Source organism: Chiloscyllium plagiosum, chromosome 24 (assembly GCF_004010195.1).
Source record: "Chiloscyllium plagiosum isolate BGI_BamShark_2017 chromosome 24, ASM401019v2, whole genome shotgun sequence".
NCBI lineage: Eukaryota > Metazoa > Chordata > Chondrichthyes > Orectolobiformes > Hemiscylliidae > Chiloscyllium > Chiloscyllium plagiosum.
The window spans coordinates 38408833-38431770 of NC_057733.1; the positions used below are offsets into that span (position 1 = coordinate 38408833).

Genomic DNA, 22938 nt, shown 5'->3' on the forward strand with positions numbered 1-22938 from the left:
AAATCAATCTGCTGCCTCTGGTATTTCTGCCATTCATCTTAAATTGCAGGCCTTTTGTTGTCAAACATGCCATTAGAGAAATAGTTTTTCCCTCTTGACTCTGTTCCAACCCCTCCTTATTTGAACTCCTCTCCTTTTTGCCCTCCAACCTTCCTCCTTGAAAGGCAAGTCTTTTGCCCACCTCTCCAGGCTGCTTTTCCAGGTACATGTCTGAACCTGTAATTGTTTCTTGGAGAAACTGGTTAACTCAGAACACTCTCTCAATGTTGAGACATACAACAGGAATAAACATACCATGGGAAGAGGTATATAAGAAGGAAACATCATGGAAAACAAATGCAAATTCTGACCAGGCATGACCTCTTCTATTTCAGGGTATTGACGATTCTCCACAAATGGCATTTGCGCTCAAACAGGAGGCGAAAGCAGTGAAGGGGAAGAAGGAAGAGGAAGTTGAAGATGCCAAGAGTCAAGATGAAGAGTTCGCCATCCGGATAGGTAGAGGTGGATTATCTGCAGGCAAGCATCCGTGTCATATGCCAACAAACATAAACATTGATTTAAATAACTTTTAAAGGGGATGGGTGGGAGCAATTGCATTTATTTCAAAATATATTAAATGGCAATCCAGGGTTTTATTATAGTTTCTGGTGGTTCAGTTGCTTCAGCTTAATCAGTTAAGAGAATTCTTCTTTCCTTTGGCTGCAGAATGTTGTCTATTGTGTTCTAATCAGTCTGACTAATGTGGGATAGTATTTGCTCTGGATCTGGGTGCACTGTCAGCTTTTATTCTGCTTGCTTACATCTGTGGCTGGAGAGTATGTTTATTCACATCTCCATGGTTTTTTCAGAGTGAAAGTTAGAAATAATCAGAAGACGTTAAAGATGTCAGTGAACTCACACTATTATTAATACTCTCTCAAAAATATAGCTCCTCAAAATTAATGTAAAAGATGTTGGGAATGAAAATGGATTTTTCTGCAAATAAATGCTGAAGCAGAAAATTAATTTGCAACAACTGCTGACTTTAGGATGTGTAACTATCTTAAATTCCCGAAAATGTTTTGGTCATTTTGGCGTTTTCTTTGATCAATATTAAATATTTTTGTATGTTCTGTTGCTATTGGAATGTCTGTAATAGTCTGGGAGCTGAACAGTAATGGCTATGAGCAGGAAATTAGTGATGAAAGCTTGTATGTATTGTCAATTTAAGATAATCCTTAATAGATTGGTTAGCACTGCTGCCTCACAGCGCCAGGGGACCCGGATTCAATTCCTGCCTGGGTGACTGTCTGTGTGGAGTTTGCACATTCTCCCCGTGTCTGTGTGGGTTTCCTCCAGGTGTTCCGGTTTCCTCCCACAGTCCAAAATTATGCAGATTACGTGAATTGGCCATGGTAAAATTGCCCGTAGTGTTAAGTGCATTTGTCAGGGGTCAATGTAGGGGATTGGGTCTGGGTGGATTGCTCTTCGGAGGGTCAGTGTGGACTTGTTGGGCCAAAGGGCCTATTTCCACACTATAGGGAATCGAATCTAATCGAATCGAATCTAATCTAACCTAATCTGGTAAATTTAGGGCTGAGCGCTGATGATGAAATCCTGCTTGTGAATTGCGACAAGTGGGTAAGAAGTATCCTGACGTTTTCAGGTTCTACATTGCAGGATAAGGGGATGAAAGGTCCCAATCCAAAACGTCGACTCTCCTTCTCTGATGCTGCTTGACCTGCTGTGCTTTTTCCAGCTCCACACTTTATCGACTCTTATTCCTTGGGGTGAATGGCGTAGTTTTCTGACAAAAATTCAAATACTGTATAAAGAAGAAATGAGTACAGTAATCCCAGTGGTTTCAGTAATTTAATGGTGACATCAATGCAATTTATAATTGACTGCTCTGGAGACTTTTTATAGTTGAGTTCAAATCTTGCAAACGCTTAGGCATATGTCACTGGGTACAGAACACACATCCTTGTCTCTAGTTTTTGTGTTTATTTGAACCTTATGGTCTTCTAGCTTTGGACTTTTTGACCATTTGGAAAGAGTCAGTTTATAACTTGCCCTTTGACAGCAATACAATACAATGTAATGATATGCAGTCATGGTCAGTTCATGCATGACTGTTTCTGCTTAGTTCAACTTGTTTGTCTTTGTCCACCCTGTTCCTAGTTTCTTACTCATACCTGCTCCCTAGCACTGAATGCAGTTACTAGTGTAAGTAGGTAGTGAAACAAAATAATCAGACATTGTAATGATGGTTTAATTTTGATGCATATTCTGAACCGGGAATTGGCATAATCACAGAATCATAGACTTCTACTGTACAGAAGGAGACTGTTCGACCGTCGTGTCTGTACCAGCTCCTGAAGGAGCTACCCAGCTAGTCCCAATCTCTTGCCTTATTTCCGTAGCCCCTTAAAATCATCACTTTCAAATATATATCCAGCCCTGTTTTGAAACCTCCTCCACCACTCTCCGAGGCAGTGCATTCCAAATCCTAACAACTTGCCGAGTAAAGTCTCTTCTCATTACACTCCTCGCTGTCTTGCTGGCAATCTTGAAATTGTGATCCCCCTAGTTACTGACATACCAACTGATGGAAACAATATGCTTCTTTATCCCATTAAAATTGTTCAAAATTTTGAACACCTCAATATGGTCACCTCTTAACCTTCTCTTGATGTCGGTTGTGATCGACTTGGAGATGGCCATTATAAAGCAGACAGCAAGAGTCCCATTGCCCCTTCCAATGGTGGGGGGGGGGGGGTGAATAAGTGCATTGGGTAGGTGGAAGGGCCAATCAAAGGGCCTGAGGAGACCTTTGGTTGGCGCCCCGACTGGAGGGATGGCACTGCTATTGTAGGTTTGGACAACAGGATGGAGGTGCACTCTGAAGCGTGATAAAAATATCAGACCAAAATATTGTCACAGCTGCGAAGCCATCACTATGAAGGGACATGACCTCTGGTATTCTGTCACTCGTTATGTATTGGGTTGGGGGTGTGTGGATTTGAACCCCTGTCTGCTGTATGGAGGCTGCTTTCAGCCAAAGATCAGGCCTTTTCCTCGGTGGTGGATAGGGATCACTTTGACCCAGAGAGTCACTTCATTGGACTTCATCAAACCTCCAATCCTGCACCTTGCCAGTGGGAAAATCCTGCCCTATGTCAACTAAGACCGTCTGCTTAATTTTAAATTGATGCTTTGCTTTGCGATCTGATGTGTATCAAATAGCAGAAAGATAAGGACACAATAAATAAAAAGAGTCTCGAGAAAAGTGGAGGCAGGTGTCTAATGGGCACATTTGAGGAAAAACCCTTTGATTCCATTGGAGTTGACATTTTTACTACTGGGCCCAGCTCTAACTTAACTCTCCACCATACTCTGAATCAAAAGCCTACTTTTTTCTTATCTGACCACATCCTGTCCATTAATCCCAGGAAGCAGCCTGGTCATTTATTCATGGTACCAACAAACAAGGATCTTTTGCCAAATGCATGGTTTTTTTGCCCATTATTTTTATCACCTTGCATTATATTTTGAGCAGGTTAATTTGTTTGCTCTGCAGTTTGATCATGCTGATTCGTCACAAGTTTTCCCAGCGATGTTGTGACACGTGTAGGTTACTCAAACTGAGGGCAGCGAGAGTAAATGGATTGCAGGGGTAGAAATTGCAGGTGCAAAACTTTCTCCACCAAGTGATTGAATTGAGACAGAGAAAGCACGCAATTTAAGTATGAGGCTAATGAGAATTTTGCAAGGCCATTCTGCGCAGTACCACAGAGCTCTTCACAAGAACACAAATGCTTTGGTATCTTTAAACCAAGTAAATACTATAAGCTGTGGGTGTCTTGCGTGTGTGCAATGGATTTGTCCTTGCCTCAGATCCAGAAGCTCTGTGTTCAAGATCTAATCTAGTTGGTTGCCAGCTGACAGGCCAGCAGGAGCTTGCCTTGAAGCCATAATGGACAGGCCAAATTGGTGCAGAGCACCCTTGGATACTGTTGGCTAACCTGTGTTCCTGGAGGTCCAAGAGTCCCAGCAACACTAAGAACTTGGCAGTGGATGCAGCCAGGAAGGTGCTAATGGACCCCAGACCCGAGGGAAGTTGAGGGATATAGCTCGGGGAGGTTTCAAGCATCTTGGAAAGTACGGTGAGGGAGTTTGAAACTGTAACCTAAGTTTGAGATGCTCCATTCTGTGGAAGCATTCCCTTCATCTTCTCCCAACCACTCACTATTATTTACAAAATACTGTTTAAAAGCTGTACAAGTTCCATCACTAAACCTCATAAATCATTGCCCATTGTAGAATTTGAAAGATGGTGTTTTCCTTCCATTATTTCATGATAGAAAAGAGAAGGATGCACTTTCAGTCCTTTGCAACTCATTAATACTTGGCGAGTTTGGAAACTAATCGAGTTTGCTAAGAAATGCCACTATTTTCCAGTGTGTCAGATGACAAAATATTTCAAAACTTTTGTTCACCCTGCCCCACCAATGTCTTTTGCGAACTCTTCCACTGTGGAGGAAGTTTCTGTGAAGCAACAAGCTGATGTTACCACATGACAGAGTATACAACTAAATTTGCTCTAAGCTTGGAGTATGAAGATGTTTTAAAGCAGCAGTAAGCAGCAGAAAGAACTCATGTGCATGTTAACATTGTGTAGTAACTTGCTCCATACACCAGTGGGGAGGGAGAGGCAGAATACTGGAGGCGTTGGATGTGAATGGAGATGGGGCAACATCAGCAGCAGGCACCATCACATACATGCTCTCTGTGTGAAAGCCTCACATCAAACTGTGCCTCCAAATTTCTCTTTGTTTGTGGTATTTTCTTTGCACCATTCAGTGGAAGTGATCTCATAAAATTCAAAATAACGTCTGCGTTCTCCTCAAGCTACTATTGACGATGGTCATATACTGCTGAAAGGTTTTAGATGAGCCTATTTCCTTCAAATGCCAGCTCTAAGGAAATCTTCCAACAGGTTGATGAGTATTCTCGGAAATGTAGAGGTTATCTCAGTGGGGTTTTAAGCCGGAACCATGAATAGGATAATCCAGAATTGCTGGTGGCCATTTCTTAAAGAAACGAGCATCCCTAATTATTTGTATCCAACAATTCTCCATTCTTCTATACTTCACAATTTACCACCACAGGATAAAATGATGTAAACTGTCTTTATCAGCCTTTTCTCCCTATTAAACCCATTCCTAGCTTGCCTTTGGCAGGAGTGCACAGCATACTTAACTCTCTTTTATCTGAGTTGATCTCCTTGTCATTTTTTCAAGTCCTTTTACAGATTGCTGATTCTCCAAAGTTACTTAAGCTGAAATGCTAAAGTGGTTTGCTGCTCACAGATTTGGATGGATTTGCTGCTCATGTCTGTCTTGCTCAGTTTTCTACATTCAGCTTTTTGCTGTCCCCTGTTTTGATTTTGACATTTTCATTCATTTGTGCATTTGTTGCCATTTTAAATAAGTGTAAATTGCAAAGTAGGCACTACATTTACTGCTTTCTATTTTATTTTCCAACACTAGTAATTTCAGTAGTGCAGTAATTGGAATTCTTAAATAAAAGTCATTGGATTTCACAAAAAAAGTTGCAACCGCTCTTCAAGAGAATAAACTTTCTCATAAAGTCATAGCTGGGTATGCTCCAGAAAGATTGAGGAATACTTTGAATTTTTTTAGCTGTTTTATTATTATTTGCTCCTTTGAATAAAAACATATTTAGAGAATGGAAGATCAGCCAAGGTTCCCACTTCTAGTCCAATGAACACAGCTTCTGAGGCACTTGTGTTAAAGACAGGTGAGGACAGAACCAAGCTTAGCTGTGACGCTTTATGTTCAAATAGTCGTTGGCTTAGACTGTTGATTATATAAAAGAAAAGAAAAATTGTCAGCAAAATTAGTCAAAGATTTCATTTTAAATTTGCAACTTGTGAAAAGCTGCTTATAATCCATTGTATAAACAGAACGCACATCACTGACTGATGTTTTATGGAAAATGAATCCGTATTATAACTAATATATATTCACTTCTATTATGTACTGTTTGGCCTTTTTCCAAAATTGCTTCATTGAATTAAAGCAATGTAATTGTCAACAAAACAGCTCTTGCAGTCAAATGGGCTCTACAGTTTGCTTTGAAATGTCACAAAAAATTGTTTTTAATCATTCATAAATTAACGATTGAATCATGGAACAAGTTCCAGCATGTGGGCTGTATATTAATCATGGATGATTTTGAACGAAAGGCAACTGAGTTTGCTTCACCTAAATTTATCCTTGGGTGATTTCTGATACTTTTTTAATTATAAAAAAAGCCCTTTGTTCCTTCCTATTTTAATAGTTTATTAGTTATAACCAAACAGTTTACCTGGGTTAGCAGGGTCAGGGTGAAAAGTTTTGCCTGGGATGGGGGAATGATGATCTAGCATGCCAATGCTCTCTTTGTAACTCTACTGTTTAAATAAAAGACAAAAGAAAGGCTTCTGATTTAGGCACATTCCAGCTATTTTTTCTATGTCCAGTGCAGAAAAACATATTTCCACGACCCAGCTAACATCTGACTGCTTCACCATTTGGAAACATGCCCATCAGCAAGCGTGACTGAAGTGGCTAAATCCTAAAGGACAGAGCTGGTAGACTGTGCTTATGGTAGGTGGTGAGGGAAAATCATACTTGAGCTTGCACTCATCGCCAGGAGCATTTGACCATGACAATATCAGCAGGAATGACCACTGCAAAGAGACAGAGTCACCTTCACATTGATCATTAGTGTAACACTACTACTGTGCTAAATATGATAGATTTTGAACAGATCTAGCTACTTGACTGAGCATCCATGAGGCGTTTTAGACCATCATATAACAGCAGCACTGTGTTTAACCATAATTTGTAGCCTCACACATCCCCTAATCTACCATTAACATCAAACTACGGGATCAACCCTGGTTCAGTGAAGTGTGTAGGAAGGCATGCAAGGAGCAGCACCAGCAGCACCTAAAAATGAGATGTCAACTTTGTGAAGCTACAATACAGGACTACTTTACGTGCCAAAGCTGTATACAAGCAGCATTTGATAAACAGAGGTAAATTATGCTAACAGAACAAATCCATGTCCAGGATTGAATGGTGATGGAAAATTTAAACAGTTTACTGAAGGAGGAGGCTTCACAATAGCCTGAGCCTCAATGATGGAGCCCAGTGCATCAGTGCAAAAGATGGGGCTGATGCATTTGCCACAGTCTTCAGCCTGAAGAACTGAGTGGATGATCCATCTCGGCCTCCTCCTGAGCATCGTAGATACCAGCTTTCAGCCAACTGGCTTCACAGCACGCAATGCTAAAAACACAATGAAAGGACTGCATACTGCAAATATCCTGGCTGCCCTGACAACATTCTAACAATAGTCCTGAATATTTGTGCTCCAGACCTAGTCTTGCCCCAAAGATAACTTGTTCCAATGCTGCTACAATGCTGTCATCTCCCTGGCAATGTGGAGAATCTAATCAGTTGTCAGACCGTTAGTCTATTTTAAGTTGTGAGCAAAGTTGTAGAAGGTGTGGTCAAAAGTTGCTATCAAGTAGTATTTTTACACAGCAATAACCTTCTCACTGGTACTCAGTTTCAGTTCCACCAGGCCCACTCAGCACATTACCTCATTACAGCCTTAGTTCAAACATGGAGGTGAAATCTAGAGGGGAGGTGAGAGGAGCTGCCCTTGACATCAAGGCAAATTTGACCAGGTGTTGCACCAAAGAGCCTTAGTAAGTCTGGGATCAGTGGGGAATGGTGGGGGTTGGAGTGACTAGTTGGAGTCATATCTAGGAAGATGGATGTGGTGGTTGGAGGTCCATTATCTCTGCTCCAGGCTATCATGGCACAATTTCCTCAATCCATACCTGAAGCTATATAATGTTAAACTGCTTCAGCAGTGACCTTTCAACTATCATCAGTTCAGAAAAAGGGAATGCTTTCGAATGAGTTCACAATGTTCAGCACCATTTCTGTTTCCTCAGATACTGAAACAACCTGTCTTCAAACACAGCCAGACCTGGACCTTAGCAAGAATTGGGCTGATAACTAACATTAACATTACACACCTGCTAGGCAATCACCAGCTCTGAAATGAGAGATTCCAACTATTGTCCCTTGACATTCAATGATCATCATTGAATCCTGAACTATTTACCATTGACCAGAAATTGAAATAGGCCACCTCTAAAAATAGGCAAAAGTGAGGATGTAGATGCAGGTGATCAGATTCGAGAGTGTGGTGCTGGAAAAGCACAGCAGGTCCGGCGGCATCTGAGGAGCAGGAAAAGGCTGATAAAGGGTTTTTGCCTGAAACGTTGATTTTCATGCTCCTCGGATGCTGCCTGACCTGCTGTGCTTTTCCAGCACTACGCTCTCACCTCTAAAAATACCATGGCTGTAAGAACAGGTCAGAGGCCAGGAATACTTTGGAAGTTACTCAGCACCTGACTCCACAAAACCTGTCTATCATCTATAAGGCACAAGTAAGGAGTATGATGGAGTACTCCCCACTTGCCTGGATGGGTACAGCTCCAACAACAGTCAAGAAGCTTGACACCATCCAGGACAAAGCAGTCTACTTAATTGATACGAATCTACCACCTTCAACATTCACTTCTTTCACAACTAATGCACAGTGAAGCAGTGTTTTTTATCGACAAGAAGCACTGAAGCAACATGCCAAAGTTAGTTTGTCAACATCTACCAATTACGTGACCTTTACCGCTGTGGAAAACAAAGCCAGCAGACACATGGTACCACTTAAACCTACAAGATCTCCCCCCAAGTAATGACCCCCCCCCCCCGATCTGGCGCTATCTCGCCATTCCTTCGCAGTTGCTCTGTCAAAATCCTGAAGACTCTCCCTAACAGCACTGTATGTCTACCTACACCAAGTGGGCTGCAACAGTTCAAGGCACAGCTCAGAACCTCCTTCTCTCGGGCACTCCTGGATGGCAATCAATGTTGGGCAGCCAGATGAGCCCACATCCCATGAATGTATTAAAAACAAATTATGGACTGCAATGAAACCCTATGTTGGAAAATCCCAAGGTGAGGTCTATGTGCAACATTGCAGGCTTTACCGCAAATACCGCTTTACCTACAGACCTTCACAAACCTTGCAATAAAGCTTGCATTGGAAATAGCTCATTGAAAAAGTTGGAGAAGAGATTTATAAATGAGTCCAGAGATCAGGGATTTGATGCATGTGGATAGATTGAAGCTGTTTGCTTTAGAGAAGAAAAGGTGAGAGAAGATTTGATCGAGATATTCAAAATCATGAAGTGTTGTCGGATCAGAGGAGATGGGAGAAACTGTTCCTATTTTTGGAGGTGTTATGAACCAGAGGGCACTGACTAAAGGTAAAAGGCAAAAGAGTTGGAGGTGACATGAGGGACATGGATAGGATCTGTAACCTACTGCCTTGGATTGTACTGCGAGCTGATTCAATCATGGCTTCCAACAGGTAATTGGATGAAGATCTGCGGTGAAGATTTTGTAGGGCAATGGAAATAGAGAGGAGCAGTTGAACTAGTTAAGTTGCTCATTTGGAGGATGGTGTAGATATGATTGGTCGAATGGTCTCTTTCAATGCTATAACCCATTTCTGTGTTTGTGTTCTGTGAAACAACCCTTGGGTGAGGACCTCCTGTGGACCTGGTTGACTATAAAGTGGGAACCCACCCCCTCCCATGAACAATACAAGGAATGAGATCCTTGAAGCGTAGGGCTGACCTCTGCCCGCTGTGGGAGAGTAGGGGCAGGAGGTAGTCCTTTCGTGGCATTGCTGGCACGTGTAAAAATTCCGATGGGCAGCTGGCAGGAATAGCATCCAAGAAATCAGCTCTAATTTAATGCCACCTGTCTGGCTGTCAACCCAGCTGGGGGAAATGGAAAATTTGAGCCATGGTTCTAAGCCTGACAACAGGCACTGGCAGAGAGTGCAGTCGTTGTCTGCATTTTCATCAGGTTTCGGTGTTCCGGGAGATTGCTGCACTCATCGATGGAAATGAGAAAATGAGTCAGTTCGGTGTCAGCCCAAGGTATTGTTTGTCTGTAACAAAAACAAATAATGATTCAAAACCTACGCTTTTAGTCTTCCATGAATAACCTTGTGGAGCTGGTTTGCTTTTTCATTCTGATATTTGAACAGGATAACAAATGTATTGGGGAAACTGTCCTGACTGAGATGATTTATCACAAGTGGAGGTGAGCAGAATAAAGTAAAGACTGTGACGGTTTTCACTCAGCTTCTTCCCAACTATGTCAGCTGCTGAGCAGATGCCTTACTAAAAGCAAACTGATGTGAACAAAATTGTATCCAACGTGTGCAATTCTAGTGGGACTGCACACTCCCTTTTTTGTCAAGCTGTGTTGGGCGAGCTTCAAACGTTGTAGGAAAACTAATCAATACCATACCGTGGACAAAAGTACAATCAAATTATTCTTCAGGAGATGACTGATGATAAAGAACAACTGGAATGATTGTGGCATCCCTGGACAGGCAGCTCCATTTATCCATTTAAAGTAGTTGACAATTTCTGTTGTTAAGTACAAGCCTGGAAGGGTAAACAAGTTCCTCCCTCTCACTTCTGAAGTTTGCTACGACATTTTAAATGTTTACAAAGGATGTGTTTTTTTCAGTTTAATTGACTCTGTGCTTGATCATGAGTAAAATCATGAAGTGACAAGCCAGCCAGATCTTGAGTTGGCAAGAGTTTCTTTTTTTTTCCCTTTTTTTATTTTATTAAGCAATTACAAAACAGTTTACAAAACAGTTTACAAAAAACAGTTAACATTTACAGCTGTATGCAACAGTAATTTTACAAGGGAGAGGAGCAGCAAGGCCCCTACGTACCATTGGGCTCTCACCCACCCACACTCCGTTTTCTTTTCTTTTTTCTTTTCTTTTTTCTTTTTTATTTTTTTTTATTTTTTTTCTTTTTTTTCTTTAAACCCCCACACCACCGCCTAACTGCAGTAATGCTTATTTTTTCCGCAGCACCCATGTTGTGTGTGTGCAGGTGTGAGACACAGAGAGAGATACAAGGTGCACGAATCTTTGTTCAGTTTCCACCACCAGGAAGAAAGGAAAACACCGAGTGGCCAGTGACAAGCAGTGCCCTTCACATCAAATGGCAGTGCTGTGTGATCAAACAGTGAAGGGGAGGGCAGGGATTAAATCAAACAGACTCCGGTTTATATCTGTCAGCCAGTGCTCTGTGATTGGATCACGTCAACAACCCCAGTCAGGGAACTCATATTCTATGAGGTCCCCCGGCCTACCCTGTTGCAATCACTACAATCATGTGTAGAAATGTATAATTTGCCTGATAGAAAACATTCTCCTGCTGCATACATAAATGAGAAATAAATATTAAAATAAAATCACTTAAGCAGTTCCTCAACAATCGAACCTAAACGTAAAATAACTGTTAATAAACACCGAGTTCACATCGGCATAAATGTTTTTCTTTACCATTTCCATAAAAGTATTGTTATATTGGTTGAAATTTGAAAGATTACAACAAGGTGGCAAAAGTTTTAGTTAGCTGTAACCTGTGCTGAAAATGGGATCACATTTTGCATTTTGTTATTATATCACTGACGTATAGTAGATCAGTTTTAAGTTGAATAGCAGGATGTAGACCTAACAAATTGAAGCAGATTAAATTGCAAAGCCGGAATCAATCACCTTTGAATGGGTCTAATAGTGTGTCCATACTACTGATCTTAGAGGTATAAAGTATTGGCAATCAGTGCATGACAACTGCATCAAGCTTGGAATAACTTCAGACTTTGTTTACGAGTTTAATGAGATTTTTCACTCTCGGGAGTGGCCATCACTGTCAGACACTAGCTGTCTAGTTTAAGGCACTCATGTGGATCACTGGTGAGATAGCTGATAAAAGGTGTTAGAGGATAACAAAATTATTTGAAAGCTATATCCCTAATTGATGGGATAAAATTTCTCAGGATCTTGCTTAAGAATTGCTATGTGCAAAATATTGCTGCTTGTTGTGGTTTGTCATTGTTTTTTTCTTGCCTTTGTCCTGACCCTTTTCCCATTAAAAAATCAGACATCCGTATTCATAATGTGAACAGCCTGCTTACTTTTGGTACGTGGCAGTTATGTCGTCCTAGCAGTGTGATGCTATTACGCTTCAGATTTGTGTCTCTATCTGCTCACCCTGTATTGCTGACCAATTCATATTCTGCTGCCACTCTTGTCGAATTGCATTCGGTTTTCCTATTGTCTAAAGTAATATCACAAGTCTTCCAATATGGGGAGAGGTCTCTGAATCAACTCAGATGTCCTTGGACCCTGAGTAAACTTCCACATAATTGTATGTGCAGTAAATGTATGGGAGGTTTGACCATCTAATTCCGACACGCCCCCCACAGATCCCACTGTTAGCATCCCCGTCCCCCAGAACCCTGAGGGGAACACCACCCCTGCTCATGACCCCACCACCACCCCCACTCCCCGCTCCATACCTACATCAGGTCCTAGCTCCCATCCCTGCCGAGTTTTCACCATCTCCCCAGACCTTCCCCTCACTGAGGACAAACGATCAGTCCTCAGCAAAGGCCTTACCTTCATCTCCCTCCGTCCACGCAATCAATGAATTTAATACGTATCGTGACGGCGCAGACTTCTTCCGCTGCCTCCGCCTCCGAGCTTACTTTTACAATCAGGACTCCCGCCCACCTTCCGCGGACTCCTTCGCCCGACTCCAACCCACTCCATCCACCCGGACACCCCGTGCTCGCCTATTACTCGCCCTCGACCTCTTAATTTCCAACTGCCGCTGAGACATTAATCGCCTCAAACTGTTTACCCCCCTCTCCCACTCCAACCTCTCACCCTCACAACGCGCAGCCCTCCAATCCCTCTGCTCCAATTCCAACCACACCATCAAACCAGCAGATAAAGGGGGCGCAGTGGTAGTCTGGCGCACTGACCTCTACACCGCTGAAGCCAAATGCCAACTCGAGGACACCTCCTCCTGCTGCCCCCTCGACCATGACCCCATCCCCCGTCACCAAACCATCATCTCCCAGACCATACAGAACCTCATCACCTCAGGAGATCTCCCACCCACTGCATCCAACCTTCTAGTCCAGGAACCCCGCACCACCCGATTCGACCTCCTTCCCAAGATCCACAAGCCTGACCACCCTGGCTGACCCATTGTCTCAGCCTGCTGCTGCCCCACCCAATTCATCTCCACTTACCTCGATACTGTCCTATCCCCTCAATCCAGGAACTCCCCAGATACGTTCGAGTCACCACCCACACCCTCCACCCCTCCAAGACTTCAGTTTTCCCGGCCCCCAACACCTCATCTTCACCATGGATGTCCAATCCCTCTACACCTCCATTCGCCATGACCAGGGCCTCCAAGCCTCTCCCGACGTCTCCAATAATACCCTTTTCCTCTCCCGACGTCTCCAATAATACCCTTTTCCTCTCCCGACGTCTCCAATAATACCCTTCCACTGACTCTCTCATTTGTTTGGCTGAACTGGTCCTCACCCTTAACAATTTCTCCTTCGAATCCTCCCACTTCCTCCAGACAAAGGGGTAGCCATAGGCACCCATATGGGCCTCAGTTATGCCTGTCTCTTTGTTGGCTACGTAGAACAGTCTATCTTCCAAAGTTACACCGCCACCACTCCCCACCTCTCCCTCTGCAGCATTGATGACTGCATTGGCGCCACCTCGTGCTCCCGCGAGGAGGTTGAGCAGTTCATCAACTTCACCAATACATTCTACCCCGACCTTAAATTCACCGGGACCATCTCTGACACCTCCCTCCTCTTCCTGGACCTCTCCATCTCCATTAATGACGACCGACTGGACACTGACATTTTTTACCTGGATTACACCTCTTCCCACCCTGCCTCCTGCAAAAATACCATCCCTTTTTCCCAATTCCTCCGCCTCCACCGTATCTGCTCCACGGAGGACCAGTTCCACCACACAACACACTTGATGGCCCCTTCTTTAGAGACTGCAATTTCCCTTCCCACGTGGTTGAAGATGTCCTCCAACGATTCTCATCCACATCCCACACCTCCGCCCTCAAACCCCACCCCTCTAACCGTAACAAGGACAGAACCCCTCCGGTCCTCACTTTCCACCCTATCAACCTTCGCGTAAACCACATCATCCAAAGACATTTCCTTCACCTCCAAACGGACCCCAATACCAGGGATATATTTCCCTCCCCACCCCTTTCCACTTTCGCAAAGACCGTTCCCTCCGTGACTACCTGGTCAGGTCCACAACCCCCCCCCCCCAACAAACCCACCCTCCCTTCCTGGCACCTTCTTCTGCCACTGCAGGAATTGCAAAACATGCGGCCACACCTCCTCCCTCACCTCCATCCAAGACCCCAAAGGACCCCTTCTACATCCATCAAAGCTCTACCTACACATCCACCAATATCATTGATTGTATCTGTTGCTCCCAATGCCATCTCCTCTACATTGGGGAGAATGGACGCCTCCTAGCAGAGCACTTCAGGGAACATCTCCGGGACACCCGCACAAATCAACCACAACGCTCTGTGGCCCAACACTTCAACTCCCCCTCCCATTCTGCCGAGGACATGCAGGTCCTGGGCCTCCTCCACTGCCGCTCCCTCACCACCCGATGCCTGGAGGAAGAACGCCTCATCTACCGCCTCGGAACACTTCAACTCCAGGGCATCAATGTGGACTTCACCAGTTTCCTCATTTCCCCTCCCCCCGCCTTACCTCAGTTCCAACCTTCCATCTCAGCACCATCCTCATGACCTGTCCTACCTGCTAATCTCCCTTCCCACCTATCCGCTCATGACCTGTGGTAGTCCTGTCCCAAAATCAATAGTTGCGTAGTTGTGTAGAACTCAGCAGTTGTTCCTGATGAAGGGCTTTTGTCTGAAACGTCGATCTTCCTGCTCCTTGGCTGCTGCCTGACCTACTGTGCTTTTCCAGCACCACTCTGACCTAAGCATCTAATTATAAGTTTGACCCTGCCAAGATTGCTCCATGATACTACTGACAACGGGATCCAATTGCAGTAGCCACTCAGACCAGGACTTTATTTACACCTGCTTTTCACACGGACTATTTCATAGCAAATGTAAAGCCTGTTCAGGAACAATCGCTCTTCAGTAAATCATCTGGAGTGTCAAAGCATTCCAACATCTAAAGGAATGTTCAACATCTCTGCATTGGGCATTGGCAATAAACAGCGTTCAATCCCTTCTGCACTCCTTTCCCAACTCACATTGTGGAGTTAAGTGGCATTCCATAAGATGATAAAATAAGAATTAGGCCATTAATTAATTAGCCCATTCAGCCCATTGACTCTGCTCCACCATTCGATCATGTCTGATGTGTTTCTCAACCCCATTCTCCTGCCTTCTGCCTGGAGTTTAATTCAGATAAATGCGAGGTGCTGCATTTTGGGAAAGAAAATCTTAGCAGGACTTAGACACTTAATGGTAAAGTCCTGGGGAGTGCTGCTGAACACAGAGACCTTGGAGTGCAGGTTCATAGCTCCTTGAAAGTGGAGTCGCAGGTAGATAGGATAGTGAAGAAGGCGTTGGGTATGATTTCCTTTATTGGTCAGAGTATTGAATGCAAGAGTTAGGAGGTCATGTTGCAGCTGTACAGGACATTGGTTAGGCCACTGTTGGAATATTGCGTGCAATCTGGTCTCCTTCCTATTGGAAAGATGTTGTGAAACTTGAAAGGGTTCAGAAAAGATTTACAAGGATGTTGCCAGGATTGGAGGATTTGAGCTATATGGAGAGTCTGAATAGGCTGGGGCTGTTTTCCGTGGAGCTTCAAAGGTTGAGGGTGACCTTATAGAGGTTTACAAAATTATGAGGGGCATAGATAGAATAACTAGACAAAGACTTTTCCCTGGGGTGGGGGAGTCCAGAACTAGAAGGCATAGGTTTAGGATGAGAGGGGAAAAATATACAAGAGACCTAAGGAGCAACTTTTTCACTCAGAGGGTGGTACGTGTATGGGATGAGTTGCCAGAGGATGTGATGGAGGCTGGTACAATTGCAACATTTAAGAGGCATTTGGATGGGTATATGAATAGGAAGGGTTTGGAGGGATATGGGCTGGGTGCTGGCAGGTGGGACTAGATTGGGTTGGGATATCTGGTCGGCATGGACAAGTTGGACCGAAGGGTCTGTTTCCGTGCTGTTTATCTCTATGACTCTATCTCCTCACTAATCAAGAACCTATCTCTATCTGTTTTAAATACAGTCAATGAGTTGGCCTCTACAGCCTTCTGTGGTAATGGGTTCCACAGGTTCACCATCCGCTGGCTGAAGAAATTCCACCTCATCTCAGTTCTAAGAATCATCCATTCATTCGGAGGCTGGGCCCTTGTGTGCTCGTCTCTGCTAGTAGTGGAAGCATTTTGTCCACATCCACTGTATCCACACCTCTTGATGGTCGGTATGTTTTAACCAGATCCACCCTCATCCTTCTGAACTCCATCGAGTACAGATGTAGGGTCTGCTTCTTGGCTTCTGTCTGGCTGATCTCAGAAGAGTCACATTGTCGAGACTGAGTGATGGGCAAGTGGCATTGAGCATCTTCGTGTTCGGAGGGCGAGCACATTGATGTGGAGAATGTAATTGAATGGTGAGGGAGTGGAGGAACACTTCAGGGTGAAGAACACTGTTATGTGTTGAGGGAAGGGGTTGGACATGAAACAAAGAAATTGTGGACACACGATAATTCATAATTCTAGACAGTGTTTTTGAAACTATCTTCTAATATGAAACAGAGCTGGAAGTAACATAATTCACGATTAAAATGAACAAATTCAAACCTTGACAGAATACAAGAACTTGTGACCTAAAACAATGGTGTGGTGTGTTCCACATTTCCGAAGAAGCCAGGATTGGAAGTCTTGGCCAGAAATGTGGAAATCCATGGCAGTGTAAAAGGTAGGAACAGGGTGAGGATACATCAGAGCAGGAAAGAGAAATCACAGTACTACATATAAATTGAACATGGATTTGCATTCCATTATTCTCAACCTCTAAGTCAGTTTCGTGTGGAGGAGACCCCAGTTTTGGGCCCTATGGCAGTGCCACTGGAGATTAACAAATATTCAGAAATAATGGCTCAGATTTCAGGGCCAGCCATCGAGTACTGGACTGTCTACAGCATACACTTTAAGGCACCGGAGCAGTACCATCAATATAGCCTGCGCAAGATCTTCTGAATCCGCTTGGAAGAAAGATGCACCGACACCAGACTCCTCGACTAGGCCACCATCCCCACCATCAAGGCACTGACCACCTTTGATCGGCTACGGTGGGCTAGACGCATCGTCCCCATGACCGACATGAGACTCCCCAGGCAGGTGCTGTGCTCCTGACTTCGAAACGGCAGGTGATCCCCACGTGGACAGAGGAAACGTTTAGGGATACTCTTAAGGTCTCCCTGGGGAGATGCGACATTCCCACAGATACATCGGAGTCACTGGGCCAAGGCCATCCTGAGTGGAGGAGGAGCATCCAAGAAGGTGTCGTGCAACTCGAGACTTGCCATTGGGAAAAGCGGAAGCCGGGTGAAAACAGCACAGAGAGTGCAGTGCCATTCCACGCCCCAGCCGCTCCCTTCCTGTGACCACCACCTACCCCAAGTATAACAGACTGTTATAGCAGTCTGTACAGCTACCTAAGGACTCACCGTGAGAGTGGAAGAAAGTCAACCTTGTCTGCAAGGAACCGCCAATGATGATGATGACTGGAGCTCGGCCGTACCCTTTATCACGTATCAGCCATTTTCTCATTGATTGTTGAGCAGACTCGATGGACCGAAAGACTGACTTATGCTCCCTCCACCTTATGGTCAACCAAGCTACAAATGTATCTTGTGGTGGAATAATAATGAGACCCAGTGAGGGATGACGCTCTCCGAGATGGGCCCTGGCATGGTCCAACTGCATTCTGTAGAGCAGGCAGAAAGGAATCTGTGAACCTCAAGCTGTTGGAAAATCTGTCATGTCAAAAATATCATTGTTGGAGTGAAAGATCAAATCAGGATCACTTTTAAAGAACCATAGGTTTCTATGCATTTTTAATGAATGCGAAATTTAATCTGAACCTTTCAATAAATCAAATTAATATTAACTTTACAAAGTCAGATAAATTATTTCAATAAGTTATATTGAAATATTTAAAGTCTAGTAAGTCACGATGAGAGGGCATGTGCATTCAAACATTTTGAATCCCTGATAAAATCTTGTTAAAATGTAATTTATATTATAATATTTCAAGAGTCAGCTAATAGCTAAATCCATTGGGACATTTAAAAAGGTTGATGCCTAAATTTGAGAGGAATTGAAAAATGTTGCTCCTTGCTGCTTTGAAAATTTCCTTTTTGCACTTTATTCTTATTATGCACTCAGGAAAATGAGGTCCTTAGCTCATCAAAATATCAACCCTAAAATGCTCTGGTCATGATAATTCACCATTAGTGGGCAATTAGCCATGATCTTTGCCATAGCCAACCTGTAGGTTAATGCCTAATGCTGTGGAACCTCCAGAGCAGTGAATACCTGATACAAGCGAGGGGTTTATCAGCTACACAGTCAATGAGTGGGAAGCTGCCATTCTTCTTCCTTGTGCAATGGTGTTGGATCTTGTAACCGTATTGAAATTTCTCCAAAGAGGCCAGTATCCTGTTATTAAGTCACCCTTTATTTACATGTGAATAGTCCTTGGCTTTAGTATTGCCCAATTTGGAATCAGGTACCAAAGTGTGAGAATCTCTGACACCCACCCTTTCCATATGTCAGCCAGGGCTCCCTGATTGGAACAGGTTAACAGTCCCAATCAGGGAACTCATATCCTATGAAGTACAACTGGCTGACCTCATTATAATCATTACTACAGGGGAACCTCAATTATCCGTACGTGATGGGTGGACACTATTTCGCTCGGATAATCGATTATTTGGTTCATCAATTAAATGCCTTTCCTCTGGGGCTCGGATTTATAAAATTCTGCTCCTGGTTCAGGAGACTGCAGAAGCACAACGCATGCACGAGGCCCCGCCCCCGATGCCATCCAACACCGCCCCTCGCCCCCAACCCTGTACAACACCTCTCCCAGCCCTCTGCTCCCTCAACCCTCTGCAACACTGCTCTCCCCGTCCCCAACCCCGTGCAACACCTCTCCCCCACCCCTAACCCCATGCAACACTTGCCCTGCCCCCAACAGCGCCACCCCCACCCCCTAACCCCATGCAACACTTCCCCCCCACCCACCCCAAACCCTGTCCAACACTGCCCACCCCCCCCGTCCTGTCTCCGGGGCAGCTGGACTGTACACCAGCAAGACTGCTGCTGCTGCTTTTGTGGGATAAGTCTCCAAACAGCGCGCGCACACACACACACACAACTTTTTGACAGGTTCCACCTTTGCCCTGGAGAGGACATTTTACGAGCAATTAACTGGGGAAGTGGGGGGGGGTGGCGGTTTACATTACACCCCTGTGTAGAACTCCAGGGAAAGTGTGGGGAGAGAGAGAGAGGGTGGGCAGTCAGTGATTTGGAGACAGTGCCTGTTTAATCACTGTAAACACACAATCACTGTTGGAAACACATCTTTGATGTAATGTTTCCATCGGGACCTCGAGATCTTCTTTGGGTAATCCGATTTTTGGATAATTGGTATTCGGATAATCGAGGTTCCTCTGTATTTTTCTTTGTGTCAATGCAAAATTCGGGCTAATGTGCTTGCGTTTTCTCTACATTGAGTGAATGTGTGGGCCACGCAAACCTTGGTTAAAGACAAAAGAGACTGGAAATGCTGGATTCCAAGGTCGACAAGCAAGAGGCTGGAAGAACACAGCAGGCCAGGCAGCACCAGGAGGTGTGGAAGTTTTAGGTGCAGCTGTTCTTCAGGATCTGTCCTGCAGAAAGGTTACACCTGAAACGTTGACTTCTCCACTTGTAAATTCTTCACCATCTTTTGTAAGTTGCGATTGTATAATGGAGAGAGTTTGGGCTCCTCTATTATGGCAAGGCCTCTGTATCCTGACAAGGGGCCAGTTAACTTCTGGGAAATGTACTTTAAAATGAGACACAGACAAAGATGAGAGAAAGAGAGAGAGAGAGAGAGAGAGAGAAACATTCAAAGAGACAGTTGCAATGTGAGGTGCATTGACACAATAGCTAGAAATAGGTAAAAAGGAAAGGAAGAGCTAAAATTTTAGGAAGAATTGGAAGTACAGAAGCAAAGAGAAAATTAGTACAGAAAGGTGCTTCAGAAAGAGTGGAAAAAATAGTCAGGCTACGAGAGGAGCATCTAAGCAAACCTGACAATTAGAGAGAAATAAAACAGATTTATATTGCATGCAACCTAATTGTACTTTTTTCAACTATCTTGAACATCCTGTTTTACTTCTTACAGCAGCTGCATTGTTTCTTTGCTTCCTTTTGGGATCGCTTTGGATTTTGCAACTTTCTTTCAAAATTGATTGAAATATAAAACTAAAAGTGAATTATCTGTTGGCCTATTCAGAAGTAGTTTAAATTTTGTTCACTTTACGTGATACCTCCACCAACATAAATCCAAATTTTTGCTTTAAAAATATTACATTTGCAAAGAGCCAAATGATTTTCCCATTTTGACATGCAGTGGCAGTGCTGCTAATTAATGGAAGTATCATTATTTTAGAGCTTCTGGATATTACAGGTAAAATAATGGCGATATGGATCTTTTCATTGTTTTGCACCAAACGCCACATTGAGCTTAGTTAAGGCTGCAATGAGTTCTGTTTGGGCTGCAGGTTTAAATTGCTTGAGTATGTACTTTACAGATTCATCTTTAGTCAGTCAGGCTGCATTTATGTCAGGGTGAAATGTTTGTTTGAAATGTCTGCTATCTTGAAATGAATTTTCAATTGATGTTACTTTATTGCAGCTTTGTGTTAATTAGGCAAAACTGCCCAAACGTAGCCTTACCTTGGAACCTTCACAGCTATAAGACCTTCATCCCAAAAGTTTGGTTTTTCAAGCTATTTAAAAATGCAGCCTTGAGAGAATAAGGTGCCCATTTAATGTTCTGCGAAATATATTTACAGTTATCGTTTTCCTCACTTTCTGCCCCCTCCTAGCCTCCCTGAAGCATCTCATTTCTTGGCTGGACAGACTAAATGCTCTTGAGTTTGTATCACAGCTCCACTGCATTTGTTAGGAAGCAAGATTGCACATCTCTCCCACTATGGCCAAATCTAGAACTGATGGAGCACAACACACCTCAGGTACATCACTCCCCCTTCAAAACCGATTGAGCTTTTTATTTTGAAAGCATTACTTATGACTTCAAATTCATTTTTGCAAAATTTAAACTGCATCTAAGTAGGCCAACAGCTGTGGCTCGAAACATGGATGGCTCCATTTTGCTTAAATCAATCTATATCATGGATGTCACAATAATGTGAAAGTGATCACAGTATAGAAGTGATGGCTATTCTAAGAAGCAATAAGTTTTACTGGAAAGATCTAGTCATTTTCCCTCAAAGTTCATGTCAATTTGTGCACAACTCAGAGTAGACTTGTTAAATTGTGTCATCTGTAAATGTTTTTAAGTATATCACATTGCATTGGGAGAATTATTCAGTTAAAATTCCTACCGAATAATAAGAACCACTTGTTGATGTGGAAGCTGCAAATTTCTAACTAGGTAAGTGAATGTCTCTTTGCTACCAGTTCACATTTTACATTGAAAATATACTGCCTTTCCTGAAAAATTATGGCTAAAATTCTTCTTCAGTGAATGCTTCATTTGGGACATTTTTGCTTCCATTATTACTCATGATAATTTACATCCATAACAATTTTGTTCTCAACTATTGGGATAAATGACTATGCTTCAATATTGTGACATCCCTTTTCAGTAAGATTTATTAACACAATCTAAATCAAATCTCCTTGACCATCAAAGGCATTGACAACCACAGAAAATGAGCTCTTGCTCAAATGGCATGAAGGTAATACATTTAATTTTGTTCCTTTTAAATAATTAGAATGTGTACAATTTTATTCTTAAAATAGATATACACTTTTATTATGTATGTGTGGTATATGGCACAATATGTCCCTAAATGCCTGCAAGTTTGTTAAGTTTTTTTTGTGATACACATATGCAAATAATCTGTTGTGGAATTGCATTTGATTTGTTAAAATGGTTTACTTGATTTGAATGTTCAGCTTAATTTTATAAAGCTAACTACATTTATTGGGTGCATATTTTGAGTATGATATCTCAGTTCCTATCTTATTCTATGGAGAAAATCAAAGACACAGGCATTGCCATTAATTTTGTCAATAGTCATTTTCTAACTATTTCGAAATGTCAATAGGAGAATGTGAAATTTCTGAATAAAGAGCAGAACTTTTTCATGTTACACCTGCTCTCCAACATAACCAATGGAATATGACAGTGCACAGATTATTCAGTAGTTTAATTCCTGGGATTCTTATCTGGAAAGTTTAATGTATGCTTTGAATTGCAGAAGAATGAGAGGTGATCTCATTGAAACAATTTTCTGAGGGGGTCTTGATAGCATAGTTGCTGAAGGGCTGTTTCCTCCTGTAGGGAAATCTTGAGGTTGGGGCATATTTGAATACAAAAGGTCTTCTAATTAATCTGGGAAATTTCTTCTCACATGGATTTTTTAATCTTTGCAATTCTGTCTTCTGGAGAGTTGTGGAGCTATGTCGATGAAGGCTGAGGTAGAAAGAATGTTTCGACTATAGTGGAGCCTGGATTTGTGGGAAATATAAATGAAAGTGGAGCTGAAGCCAAGTTTCAATCAGTCATAATCTTATTGCAGGATCACTTCTGCTGTTTATTAT

The 22938-nt window shown here is 43.1% G+C and overlaps 1 protein-coding gene across 3 annotated transcripts in view; it reads left to right on the top strand.

The window, feature by feature from the left end:
* The window catches only part of LOC122562204 (zinc transporter ZIP11-like), a 717305-nt gene that overhangs the window by 172761 nt on the left and 521606 nt on the right, over nucleotides 1-22938 (top strand). For 2 of the 3 annotated variants that reach the window (XM_043714885.1, XM_043714887.1), the window contains one exon: nucleotides 375-519. In XM_043714885.1, the coding sequence (XP_043570820.1) occupies nucleotides 375-519 (145 nt within the window). The remainder of the gene's footprint in view (nucleotides 1-374; nucleotides 520-22938) is intronic. The other variant, XM_043714886.1, reaches the window with a different exon arrangement.